The 13,083-nt window shown below is 39.5% G+C and overlaps 2 protein-coding genes across 9 annotated transcripts in view; both read left to right on the forward strand.

Annotated features, from left to right (window-relative positions):
- NR2C2 (nuclear receptor subfamily 2 group C member 2) overlaps positions 1 to 10,962 on the forward strand; it is a 37,619-nt gene extending 26,657 nt beyond the window's left edge. For 7 of the 8 annotated variants that reach the window (XM_042823280.1, XM_042823287.1, XM_042823286.1 and 4 more), the window contains one exon: positions 2,302 to 10,336. In XM_042823280.1, coding sequence (XP_042679214.1) covers positions 2,302 to 2,476 — 175 coding nt within the window. In that variant the 3' untranslated portion in view covers positions 2,477 to 10,336. Of the gene's footprint in view, positions 1 to 2,301; positions 10,337 to 10,370 lie in introns of those variants that run through there. The other variant, XR_006169665.1, reaches the window with a different exon arrangement.
- A 303-nt stretch (positions 10,963 to 11,265) lies between these two features.
- MRPS25 (mitochondrial ribosomal protein S25) lies at positions 11,266 to 12,558 on the forward strand. Its single transcript, XM_042823469.1, has 4 exons — positions 11,266 to 11,422; positions 11,501 to 11,607; positions 11,883 to 11,970; positions 12,176 to 12,558. Exons 1-4 carry the CDS (start codon positions 11,289 to 11,291, stop codon positions 12,366 to 12,368), a joined length of 522 nt encoding a protein of 173 aa, XP_042679403.1. The 5' UTR covers positions 11,266 to 11,288; the 3' UTR covers positions 12,369 to 12,558.
- The last annotated feature ends 525 nt before the right edge of the window (positions 12,559 to 13,083 follow it).

The raw sequence follows: 13,083 nt of genomic DNA on the forward strand, positions 1-13,083 counted from the left end.
TTTTTAAGTTTAAACTTGTTACCACTTGTCCTGTTTGTTGGTATTTTTTTTTTGTTTTTTTTGAGAATTTCATTTCTGTATTTAGGAAAATAGAGAGCTTACTGTCTATGTTAGAAGTCTCAAGTTCTCTAAGTCAGACTGCCTCCTTTTTCAAGTTAATTGTCAAAGAGACTTTGAGATAATAAAAGATGATTATCATCCTTTAACTATTTGTCAAGATACATGTGCAGAAAAATATTTATTTCATTTGGAGATCTTGAAAAATTAAGGTTTATATATATAAAACAGTAAAGAACTCTTGATGTTCCATTATAAGAAATTCTCACTTCCTGCTTCTTTTCACCTTGACTTTTTTTTTTTTTTTTTACATTTCCAAGGACTTGTCTTTGAAAGTGCCTGATTTGTTTTTGTCAGCTCTCAGCTGTTTCTGTTTGTTGCTTGCCTAGGAGTAAATAACTTTTGATGGAGTTATTTCCATCAAAATTGTTTTATTTTTGAATTTCACCAGCAAGATCTTTCCCAGTACTACAAGGGGAATTCCAACTTCTAGTAAGTCTACAATCACAGAATGGCTTGGGTTGGAAGAGACTTTGAAAGACGTTTAGTTCCAACCACCTGCTGTGGACTGGGTTGCACCCCACCAGCTCAGGCTGACCAGAGCCCTGTGGAGGGCTGGGGCAACCACCACAACCACTGCTTCTCTGGGCAGTAGTGCCAGGTCCTCACTGCTCTCTGAAGAATTTCCACTTGACGTCTGACCTAAATTTCCCCTTTTACTTTAAAACCACACCCCGTGCCTTTCACAGTCAGGTCATGGGAAAAGTCTGTATCCCTCAAGATTTTTAAGCTGCTTTTTAGTACTGGAAGGACTGTTTGAACTTTGTTTTACTGTGAGAGTCATTTCCATGTCAAAGATATACCTATAATCATGTGATTTCTTATATTTAAGCAAGTTCTGAGGAATGTGTAACCTGGAGTTGGGGGAGGGAGTGAAACTGTAAAAGAGCTCCCATTTCAGAAACTGGTCTCTGCACTGATTCTAATAGAGATAAGTGCTGTGTGAGTCATTAGGATTCCCAGTTAAATGCAATGGAGATGGAATTTCTGCTCCAGAAGTATCCACAGATCCAATATTGTTCTTCCATATACAGTTCAATTATTCTCATTTTGTGAATGAGAAGTGGACTTCAGTCATAAAAAGAAATACAGAATTTGTTTCATGTACTTAATTTTCTTAGTAATAATTTTCTTAGTAGTAGGCTCCAGAGTGAAGATTAGAGTTGCATTTCCAAAACCCTATTTTGTATTTTATGTCATTTAGATTTATCCATGTGTGAATGTGAAGCTACAATCTGATTACTTCTGAGCAACTGAATGCTAGCACAAATTGAAATAGAAGCAGAGGTGCCATCTTTTCACAAAATAGCATTGTCTTGAATCTTTTTGTAGTTTTCCTCTATGGTTTACAAGATGTGGTCTATTATTTGAATGGTCTTTATGTATTCTCTCTGTAGACAGTCTAGCGTTCCAACAGCTTGTTCAGTGCTGCCTAAGTTTTGCGATTTCATGCATCCAAATCCAAAAATGCATGTATTTTGTCAGTTGTGATGTATATCTGCCATGTACACACAGCAGGTATGTTTCCAACATGGTTCTTGATTTTAAAATTGAGAATGCACTAGAAGACCAGAAGTATAATGTGATCACTTTATTATATTGGATGTCTGCTAAAATCCTTGTAGGCAAAAAACACACCATTTGAAACTACACATAAATAATGGCATGCCCTCCCAAGTTAATTTTCTCATCAGGAGCAGATTCACTAATTTTTTCATACATACGCAGACCCCTTTTTGCTGTTTGGCTTGTCATTAAGTTGCTAGGCAACTGTACTGTTTATGGTTTCAACTTCAAATAATTGAGTCTTTAAATTGTGCAAACAGTGCATTAGGCAGTAGGAATATTACTCATCTTTATATTGTCGTGAGCCATGAGATGCTTGCAGAGCTGAGAATTTCAGAAGCAGAGCAATTGAATGGTGTATCTGTACATATTTACATCTGCAAAGGGCAATAGTATGTCCTGCTCACCAAAGAACCAGTAAAAAAGACAGATGCTTTCCATTTCACTTGTTAGATAGAGAGTAATAGTTCTTTTTATGGTAAGCTGAACTAATTTTAATTGCCTTTTTAGTTCCGTTCATTAGTTCTGGTAATAAAAATAGCAGATCCAGCTCTTTAGCCACACAGTATTTTAAACTTGAAATTTGTGTACTTACAATTTGCTGAACTTCTTTTTCAGGCTAGCCCGGATTCTAGTTCGCCTGCCAGCACTTAGGCTGATGAGCTCTAGCATTACTGAGGAACTATTTTTCACTGGTCTCATTGGAAATGTTCCAATTGACAGCATAATCCCCTACATTCTCAAAATGGAAACAGCAGAATACAATGGTCAAATAACTGGCACGTCTGCATAGTGGGAGCAACGCAATTTGGAGGATCAAAGTAATTTTCACAGAAAAGTACAGTTAAGAAGTTAATAACATTTTGGTATGTACAAATATTTCCAACTTGTTACTGTTTCCTATCGGATTTGTCTTTGTTTGCTAACACCGACAAGATTGAAGCAGCTATTAAAAGAGCAGCTATTGGACCTTCTCTGCCGTAAGGAGTATTTCCGTGCCTTTCATTCAGAAGGCTATAGGTTGCTGAACGTACTTTTCACATGATTTGTATTTAGAAATTATCACTGGTTAAAAATAGAGTTTTATGATATCAGAGATGAGTAATAAGATTACTCTAAAAGTAAAAATGAACAGTATAGGTAGATTTAAAAATATCCTTGAAATTAATATCTAATAATTGCCGGGGTATAATACTAGCACTTTGTAAGCACTTCTCATCAAAGCGATGATATCAACATCCTGTGTATGAGTAGGAAGGATGAAAAAATTGCATATGTCCTTAGTAAAAATGCTAGTGATGTCTGTGAAAATGTAGAATGCTACAGGAGACAATCATTCCACAAAAAGTCACTTGCTTCTATGTTATACATTAAATAATAATGTGGATTCTTGGATATCCATGTTATAAAGAACTATACTGTTAAATTAGTGCAGTTGTTACTAACAGCATGAATTGATTGTAGTGACTGCTACGTACTACAGAAATGACCAAAACTAGGAGGAAAAAAAAAAGTTTCTTCAGTAATGGAGAGTTCTTCATGTTCCTTAAAGTTTCTGTTCAGCTCAAAATTGGTGATAAATATCATCCTAATAGGAAGCCTTTTGATTGTGCAAAATAATCAGTCATTAACTGGAAGAGCAGTTGTTTTCAAATAGAGGTGCTCTTTTAGAATGGTCTGTGTATCTACAGACTTGCTCCTTCTATCTGTACTCCTGCACACTCACTCATCCAGAAGAACCTGGAAAATTGAGAACCTCTGGCTGTCAACAAGAGTACGTCATAAAGCTCTCAATTTTTTCTGCCCCCTTATTAGACAAAGCACTTCCAGTTTTGCAGCGATTCCAGCTGCCTTATGGCTCAATTTGAGAGTGAAGTTGGGATTTACTACTTTATGTATGGTTGCAGTTAATGACTGATATAGTGATAAAATGAACAACTTTTTTAATAATCTAGAGTGATGAGGCATCAACATGATTTCTTGTACTGGTCATTACCTGCTAGCATTGCTTTTAGTTAAGTATAATTTATTATAATTGACATTAAGTATTTTAAACAAAGTGTTTTGTTTCTTTAAAAAAAAAAAAAAAAATCACGGTGAAGATCTTCATCTGATCCTGGCATATTAGATGCATCAATTAGTTTAATCATTTGTATAATAGAGATGTTCTCTGTTTGCATAATCTTATGTGACAGTAATCTAATGAGAAATTCAGCACTTTTTTTTTTCTTCCACTAGTGACACTTATTTAGGAACACTAACCAGGTTGGTGTTCATGTCTTTTAAGTCTGAATTGTAGCAAAGATCTGAAGCAGGTCTACATAAAGCTTCTGATGTAATAAAAAGCTCTGAACCTGGTATACTTCTAGATTCTCATTAGGAGACTCACATTTGTACAGCTCGTTACAACACGAGTGTTACGTGACTGCAGGGGCTATGTAGTTCTAGCTTCTGGATGCATTAGGGTCTTGTACAGTCACCACTGTTAGAACATTCATGTTCTCTAAAGTGCGTAACAAGAAGTCTGGTATACATGTGGAGATCTGTAATATTGCACTTCTCTCTTAGCTTTTGCTGTAATACTAGCAAATGAAATTATACTTTTAATGTGGTGGAAGGCCTGCATTCTGAACCTTAAGTCAACTGGAATGCAGGACTTAGTAGTAGTTGTTGCACTGCGGTATGATTTAGTGTGGTCATGTCAGCACACCTGGTGCAGAGTCCCTGTTCTGAAGGTATAAGAACTAAAAATAGGAGCTTTATCAACAACAGAAGTAGTACCTACCTTGGAAAACTTTGTGGCTGGTTTTGTTAAAATTGTAAATTTTATGGCATCATGTTGCTGTTCTAGAAGTGGTATACGCTCAACTTGTGATTGTTTTTGTTGCAAAAAAAAAAAAAAATCATTTTCTTCCAATACTTTGTAAAAAATCATTTAAGCAACTAAGTAGGCATTGTTAAAGAGAAATGAAATATTCCTGATCACAAGAGCTAGAGTCAAAGGTTTGGCGTGTGAATGAGCTTCTGAAAGCAATTGCTGCCATATGAAACCATATTCTCCAGTGGGAATAGGACTCCTTTTACACTAAATTTCAAGTGTTATCTGGCAGCAGAGCTATTTTAGTTCATTCAATAAATGTTTTTCTTTCCTTTACCTGTCTGCTAATATAAGGAAGGTATTCTAAAGATGCAGAACTGACAAAGCGATTCTGCCAGCAGTGAAGGTGTTCCTTGCCAGCAATGGCAGGAGACACAGGAAATAAGGAAAATAGAGCAGATACAATTTTTGAGATCCATGTTCATTTTTCACCTTATGGAAATTGAGTTTTCAAGCCAATCTAACATAAGGCAGAACAGCAAGCATGGTACAGCTGCAAGCTTAAGAGAATTTTAAACTCATTACCTAGATTGCAGTTAAGCTGCATCATAGATTCTGATCCCCTATATTCCACCTAACGTAACATATTACGTTAGGAAAAAAGTCATTGGTACTGCAAAGAATACTACAAGGCTAGTGTAGCTAGTGTCATGACTTTGCCAGTGAGTGGAAAGCAGCTACTGACTAATCTCATTAACTTCTAAATGAGTTTCGCTTTGTTTCTTTTTTGCAAGTGCAGCCTTTTGCTTGTAAATATGGAACAGGATTTTAAAATTCCTGAAAAATGATTTATTGACTTCTAAGTATGGAGATAGGTTGTTTTCATACAGGCCTAATAAAGGCCAAACTTGTGTTTACAGAACTAGACTCAAAAAGTGGTTCCAAGAAAAGTGTAATCTCACTGAAGCTCGACTTAGTGCCTAAAATATACAATTCAAAATCTTCCAGGTCCTGTTTCTGCTACTCTTGAAATGAAAGTAGTATCTGGTGGAAAAATAGCAATGAAGTATCTGACTAAATGGAACAGAACTTGGTTTTGTGTATGTATAGATAGTAATTCATTCAGAAAATTGTTACAATTCTGTACTGACCAAAACTGGTATGTATAGGGAGTGATAATAAGGCAGTAATGTCCAAGGTCTGTGCACTTTGCTTCCTAATTCTTGAGAAGGAATGGATTTGGATCTCGTAGATGGAAAAAGAGCAATGACAGATGACAGTGTAGGAGCATTTGGGGTTAGCTTTGATATAATTATTTTTATTGCATTTGTGAGACAAGAAGGTATGGTAATTTACATATGTTGGATCAATGAGATGCAGGACAAGGCCATCTGCAAAAGTCACTTTGCTCTGCTATTTACTCTTCTTAGAAATGGAATACAGTGCTTTTGGTGCAAGTGGAGATATTCTGCTGTGAAGCAGGTTAAAAAAAATAATAATAATCTCCAGGAATTTTAAGTGAGATCCTTGGAAGCATACAATACTCTATTTTAGTTGCCTTGAATTCACTGAGCCACAGAATTGTGGGGAGCTGCAAGGGGCCTCTGAAGATCACATAGTTCAACTCCCAGCTAAAGCAAGTTCTGGGGAGCAGATTACAAAGTTAATTGAGAAGGCTCAAATTTCACAGCACTCTGAGACGTGAAAGTATTGTTTGTCTTTATTGATTACTTGGTATCATTTACAAAGGGATTTTTTTTTTTTTTTTAATCATCATTTGAAGCACTTGGCCCTCAGGGCAGCAATAATGTAAATAGCACCGACTCGAGGTTTCTGTACTGACAGCTGTCTATGCCTTCAGCAGAGGGCATATTCTGCAGTGTGATTGGGAAAATAAGCCAGGACCAAGACTTCCAGGTCAAACCAGTCTCCTGAGTTTATCTTCTTTGCTAGAGGCTATAAGACACCTTAGTATTTTCATTGCTATATATAATACACAGGATTTTTCACTGATTTCTGAATTTCATTCAAGGTGGTAGAGATACTGGTGTGTTTCTCCAGCCATTGAAATTAAGAGGTAGCCAGGAAAGAGGGACTTAGCAGGCTCAGAATTCTACCAAAGAAGCAGTGATCAAAGCTGCTTTCTGCAATAACAGTAACAATAACCAATGAGGGAGACCTGTTTGAACTGGCGATGGGAGTCGAACTGGCGGGTCAGCCTAACATACGCTTCCAGCAAGTGTTTTAACTGACTAAACTCTGTGAGTTATGATAGTATAATTGTCCAGTTCCACAGCATTTAAGGTGCTTATAAAGTAAAAATGAAACTCAGTGTGTAGCCTATAAATGATGTGAGTGCCCAGCTATCAGTTCTATGAACACTGCGTAGTGAGGAGAGGACAGGTGCACCGGTAAATACCAGTAAGTACTTGTCTATCTACTATCACATTCCACAGGAAAAAAATATATATATTGTTTTTCTATATGAAACCTTTTTCCTCTCCTTCACTTACTCTGTAGAGCACAAAAACAGGGTAGGTTGCTTCTTTTCAACTCTGCTGTTGCCACGTAAGTGAAAGAGCAGAAATAACATGTGAGTGAGTTCCTGTCTGTCCCAGTTGTATGGCAAGAGTGGCAAACAACAGATGTGGTGACAGTTTGCTCTGATGACAAATATGGGCCTGTTCTGGCAGCAGCACACAACATCTTTAAACCCAATACCTCATTTTATCCAGGTGGAATTAGCAATGGGCAGCCATGGTCACCCCAAAGGAGAAAAAGGGTGGAGGAGGGTCAAATTGTCAGCATCTACTGCATCTTGAGTGTCAGAAAATAATTTGTAAAATGGCTTTGTATGAAAATTACTGAGAAGGCGTGGTAAAGGGGAGTGTAAGTGGAAAAGGCTTCTTGCACTTTTTGGTTCTAAAGTTGCTGAGTTATTTTATCAGAAAGTCTCCTGAATTAAACTCAGGCTTGCTATTTGCTCCAGTTAAAATTATCAATGCTATATGGGAAATTACGTGTGCAAAAACATTGTGTATACCAAAGATGCAAGTTAGAGCATTTAACTTTTAAGAAGAATTTTACTTTAAGTCTAAATATTAGACTAGAAAAACATCCAGCCCCAAAATTACCCTATTACTGAGTTGTTGTTTTGTGTGAAATCGTAAGTTCATCACAAATAATGTTGTCATAACGTTCCATAATTCCCATTGCCCTCTTTATTTTCTGAGTTGGATGAATGCTTTGAAAATAGGAAAATGGCTTATTCTTAAATTCATGCTGTTTTCCCCCCCCCTTAATATTTTAAAGGAATTTGATGTTTTACGTATCCTTCCTTTGTGCCTCCCACCACTGTATGTTTCTGCATGTCCAGTACTAAAACTCATTCAAACAGCTGATGCCTATGTACATAGTGTATGTGTATGAATGTATATGTTTATAAGTCTAAATACTTATGTACAGTGTATATAAAGTGTGTAGTGTATGTAAATATGTACATATATGTTCATATATGTTCAAATATTCCTGATGTTCTTTGTTAAAACTTTGGGGTTTTTTTTGTTCAGAGCTACTTAATTTTCATTTCTTAGCCCAAACTAAGCCTGGCTTAAAGCAGGTGAACACCCATGAATTTCAGAGCTTTGCCCCTTTTTCTAATCCCAGCTTGAGGTTGCTATTTTCTCTTCAATACTCAAATTCAGTGAAGCTTCTAGCTTTTTTGTTATTCTCTTCACCTTCTCTCATTTGATGGGTGAAGTGAGCCAGTAAAGAGTTGGTAGAACCTGAAATAGCTGTGAAAAATAAATGTATTAAAAACAAACAAACAAAAAAACCCACTAGTCATGCTTCCATATTTTCAATATATACTTCTCAGAAGGCTGAAAGAAAATGGCTTTTTGTAAAGTCTTTTATTTCACAGTGAAACATTGTAAGACATTAAGTCTTCAGCTGTAGTTAATTGGAAGAGAGCAGCATTTCCCTGCACCACTGAACAGCAGCACTCAGAACAGCATGCAGCCATGCCATTCAGAAATGTAATAATGAACTAAATGAAGTTTGTTGTTTATTTATTACCAAAGCTGTTGTCTGTTTTCAAGTTGTATCATTTTCTGAGGCTCCAGTCTGCAGATCTTTGCAGAGTGTGAAGCCTCCATTAATGGCGGGAGCTGGGCACAGCGAGTGGTTGTGAAACTGGACTTGAGTGAAGTCCGTTATGCATAGGGAAAGTTCAGATATCTAAGGTATCAAAACACAGGACGTTCTTGTTCGTTTTCCCTTCTGATGACTTGTGGGTACATGTGTAAGCCTGTAGAAGAAATCACATTAACTTTTTTAAGGCGTTTTTACAGACTGTCTGGGGAGTAGTTTAAGCGTGTCTTTTGTATTAAAGGTGGAGTGGAATTTTCTGGGCATTTCCCTCATAGACTCAATGTTGTGAGGACATGTGAGCATTTAACTTTGAGCAGATGGGCAGACACCAATAAAAATAGTGAGTTTCTTGCATGCTTAAAGTAAAGCACAGGCCTTTCGGAGTTGGGCTGTGTGTGAAATCTTCGCTATGAAGAATGCTAGGAATGATCTCGTTTCTTGCTATATTGTTTAGTAAGCATTTGTTTGTAAGCTCTTGTTTTAAATATAGAACTTAAAGCATCCATCTTTGTTTCAAGTCCTATTTGTGAGACCTTCAGCAGGAAAATTATCTAAATTAATGGCAGGAATTCCTGTGACAGATGGTCCTTCGTTGGTGTCATGACAATCAGTGTGGTCTGTATAATGCTTCCTTTCCCCTTCAAAGGCTTGAATGAAAACCTGAATGTCTCTTAATTAATGTCAATGTAAAGTTTTAAAGACTAGGAAATGGACTGCTGAGGTATTGATGTGAACTGAATCTATTTAAGCAGTCAATTGTGAATTTGTTTTATATACATGGTTGAATTGTTTTTATTCTGAAGAACAAAATGTTCTCAAATGTAAGTGACAGTAAAGCAGATGTTGTAATATTCTACAGGAACTGTGGAACGTGTAATTGGCTTTCTGTATTTGATCACAGAAAACGAAAGTCTAAGAAGCACATGTTGCCAGGTACCCAGCACTCCTGAACGATTGGCTTCTTGTACATTTTTTTAATGATCTTAGGTAAACAGTAACAAAGCACAGGTCCATTTTAAGGTATTTTCTACAACTGTAGATTAAAAGTAGTTTAGTTCATGAATGAAAAAAAATCTTTGAGAAAAAAACATGTTGCTTACATAGTATATGTTTCATCATAAATGAAGTTAAGGTAAAAATGTGGGAATCTTCTTTTAGTTTATCTGTACCCCAAAACACTTGCGGCTGGGGTTCAAACAGTTGACCTGACTGAGAAACTGCACACTGTGTACATGCTGTACCCATTTGGCCTAGCAGGCAGAACTGAGCTCCTACTCAAATAGCTCATCTTATGAAAGGAACAATCTACTTTTAATTCTTTGGGATACTTCCTAGAAATCTGATTACTACCCTTTAGAAAAGTATCATTTGTGCTATTAGATTTCAGGTTTAGGTATCGCAGGCGTTACTCATTTCTCACAGCTTCTTTTGTGAAATCAACATTCTATGTGTGAAAGCCTATAAAAATAGCATGGTCTTTTTTTTAATATGGATTTTATACCTAATCAGCGTCTTCAGTTCATGAAGAGGAATTTGCATTGTTGTCTTTATATAGAGTATTGCAGTGCATGGTTTAGCTTATGCATTTTATTAAATGCTGTTTCAGTGTGGCTTTATATTGTTGTGGCTTAATACTACTACCTAAGTGAGGTTTATATGATTAAAGTGAATTACAAATATAAATGTACTCTTGATTTATTTTTTTTCTTATTTTTAGGTTCACTGAATTTCTTAAATGTTGTATGTCTGAGCCCAATGCATTACAGAAATGGACATTCCCATTCACTACAGTGATTATTAGAGATTTGCCTGGCCATAATATACAAGATAAATCCTCTGAACCTTACTGTCCTGAGGGAGCTACTGCTGTAACAAGTTGAGAAAGACTTCTTTTCCTAGCTGTAATTTATCTTCTTTAGACTTACGTGTTTCTCCTGAAGGTACTGGAGGAGATGATACTGTTTCCTGCTGCTGTTCTACTCCTGGGTTTTAAGTAAAGGTAGTGTTGGATTTCAGTTCCCTTCACCCTTGTATTAAGTATAATGAAACTGGACTCTATTTTGAATGGTAAACAGATCCTTAATTTTATGTATAATACGTCTGAGGGAAGCACATCTATTCTTATGGCAAAGATACCGACTTAATTTTTTGCCGATGCTATTAGAAGCTTTGCAACCTCGAGCTCCGCGTTCCATTTCACAGAAATAAGGCTGAAAAGAGTTTTGGCTTCGGTTATCAAACCTCGGTGCCTCCAAGAAAAACGTCCATGAAACCGGCAACTGCCCCTGACGAGGGCGGCCGCCCGAGCGGCGCGGGTGCGGGCGGCGCGTGCTCCGATGCGGGCTGCCTTCCCGCGGTCGCGCAGATCCGCTGAACCGCAGCCCTGGCGCGGCGGGCCGCCGCGTATCTGCCCCGCCTGCCGCCGGGCCGCGCGACGCCGGTGACGGACGGACGGCCCGGTGCGACGGCTCTGTCCCTGCAGAGCTTCCCGAGAGCGACGACGGCGAAGACGCCCGCGGACGCACCGACCGCGCGGACGTCGCCGCCCCCGGCCCGGCCGCGCCCTTCCGCGCAGCTGCGGGGCGGTGCTTCCCCGCACTTCCGGCGGCGGCGCGGGCGGCGCGGGGCCGCCGCCATGCCGATGAAGGGGCGCTTCCCCGTGCGGCGGACGCTGCAGTATCTCAGCCAGGGCGACGTCGTTTTCAAGAGCTCCGTGAAGGTTATGACCGTGAACTACAACACGGCGGGGGAGCCGAGCGAGGGGGCGAGGTGAGCGCGGGCCGGGCTCCGGGGTCTCGGAGCGTCGCCGCCCACCTCGTACCGTGCCGTTCTTTTTCTTCCTCCTAGGAAGTTTGTGTTTTTCAACATCCCCCAGATCCAGTACAAAAACCCCTGGGTGCAGATCATGCTTTTCAGGAACATGACGCCTTCGCCCTTCCTCCGTTTCTACCTCGGTAGGTGCCGCGGGGCCGCTCCGCGCTCTGCCCCGCTCCGCGTCGGCCGCCAGGTCGGCGCTGCTGGGGAGGGGAAGGGCGCCGTGATGTGAGCGCCGCCGCCCGCGCTCGGTTACCCGTTGGCTGACACTCACGGCGGCTTCACCTTCCTCGCTGAAAACTGCATCGACTGTAGCAAAACAGGAGCTGTTTTTTCATCATATCTTTCTTTGAAGTCCTTTTTTGCAGCTACCGTGAAGGTATGCACTGCTACACTGCTGTGAATTTTTTAACAGATAGCGGAGAACAAGTTTTGGTTGATGTGGAGGATAAAACCAACAAGGAGATAACTGAGCACATTAAAAAAATTCTGGGCAAAAGCAAGTAAGTAACTCATAATATGAAGCTAATGTTCATTCCCTCTGGCATACATCTTAGTACAGGCCCTAGAAGCCTCTAGGGTCAACAGAAATAAAGAGAAATTCATCAGAACTGGTCTTAGCCAGGGAAATCCATCTTCCTGGTTAATTGTAGCCTGGGAAGAGATGGGTAATGTTGGCAGGTAACAAACAGATTTCTTTTTTTCTAGAGAAACACTTGAAAAAGAGGAAAGAGAGAGAGAAAAACTGTCACATCCTGCAACTTTTGGGCCCAAGAAGTATCATCTGCAAGAGTGCATGTGTGAAATTGAAGGCCAGGTTCCTTGCCCTGCCTTTGTGCCACTGCCCAAAGAGATGAGAGGAAAATACAAAGCTTCACTGAAAAATGAATCATCTGCCTGAAATCTCAGGTCATACAGCTGTGTTTCCTCAGGGCTGGATGATCACGGTGGTTCTTCAGAGACAAGTGTTAACAAATCCTGGAAATGGGAGCAAGTTCATGTGATACTGACATCCCCATCTCATTACAGCCACAGCTAGAATAATTATTGTGAAAAATATTATCAAATAAATGTAAGTTTAAAAAAAAAAAGCAGCTTTTGGTGTGCCAGTTTGCAAACAAAGCTGGGTGAAAGCAACAGAGAAAGCAATGAGTGGAGCTCTATTTCCTACTCATGCCTGCAGGCATAAGGCCATAGCAAAAACAGGATGGCTGATGTTGCAGGGGACCTCTGGAGGTCATCTTGTCCAGGACTGTGCCCAGATAGCTTCTGGAGATCTGAGGGAGAGAGCACCACCACAGCCTCTTGGACAGCCTGTGCCAGAGCTCACTCACCCTCACAGCTGGCATTTTTAGCGATGTCCAGAGGGATCCTCCTGTGTTCCAGTTTGTGCCCGTTTCTTCTTGCCCTGGCATTGGGCACCACTGGCACTATCATCCTTGTACTCAAGGTATTGATAAACACTGATAAAATTCTTCCTGCCCCAGCCTTCTTTTTGTTAGGCTGAGCAGTTTCACCTCTCAGCCTTTCTAAGAGATTCCCATCTCTTAATTATCTAGATGGCCCTTGGCCTCTCACCAGTGTGACCATAGCTCTCTTGTACTAAGCCCAGAACT

The sequence above is a fragment of the Centrocercus urophasianus genome, unplaced genomic scaffold (genome assembly GCF_019232065.1).
Source record: "Centrocercus urophasianus isolate 14NV4802_14NV808 unplaced genomic scaffold, USGS_Curo_1.0 seq_22, whole genome shotgun sequence".
In the NCBI taxonomy this organism is placed as follows: domain Eukaryota; kingdom Metazoa; phylum Chordata; class Aves; order Galliformes; family Phasianidae; genus Centrocercus; species Centrocercus urophasianus.

Excerpts from the sequence above, each read along its gene's own strand:
- MRPS25 (XM_042823469.1), top strand. The coding sequence starts at position 11,289 with ATGCCGATGAAGGGGCGCTTCCCCGTGCGGCGGACGCTGCAGTATCTC. Across the intron at positions 11,608-11,882 it reads CTTCCTCCGTTTCTACCTCG|ATAGCGGAGAACAAGTTTTG; the intron begins GTAGGTGCCGCG and ends ATTTTTTAACAG. Across the intron at positions 11,971-12,175 it reads AAAATTCTGGGCAAAAGCAA|AGAAACACTTGAAAAAGAGG; the intron begins GTAAGTAACTCA and ends CTTTTTTTCTAG.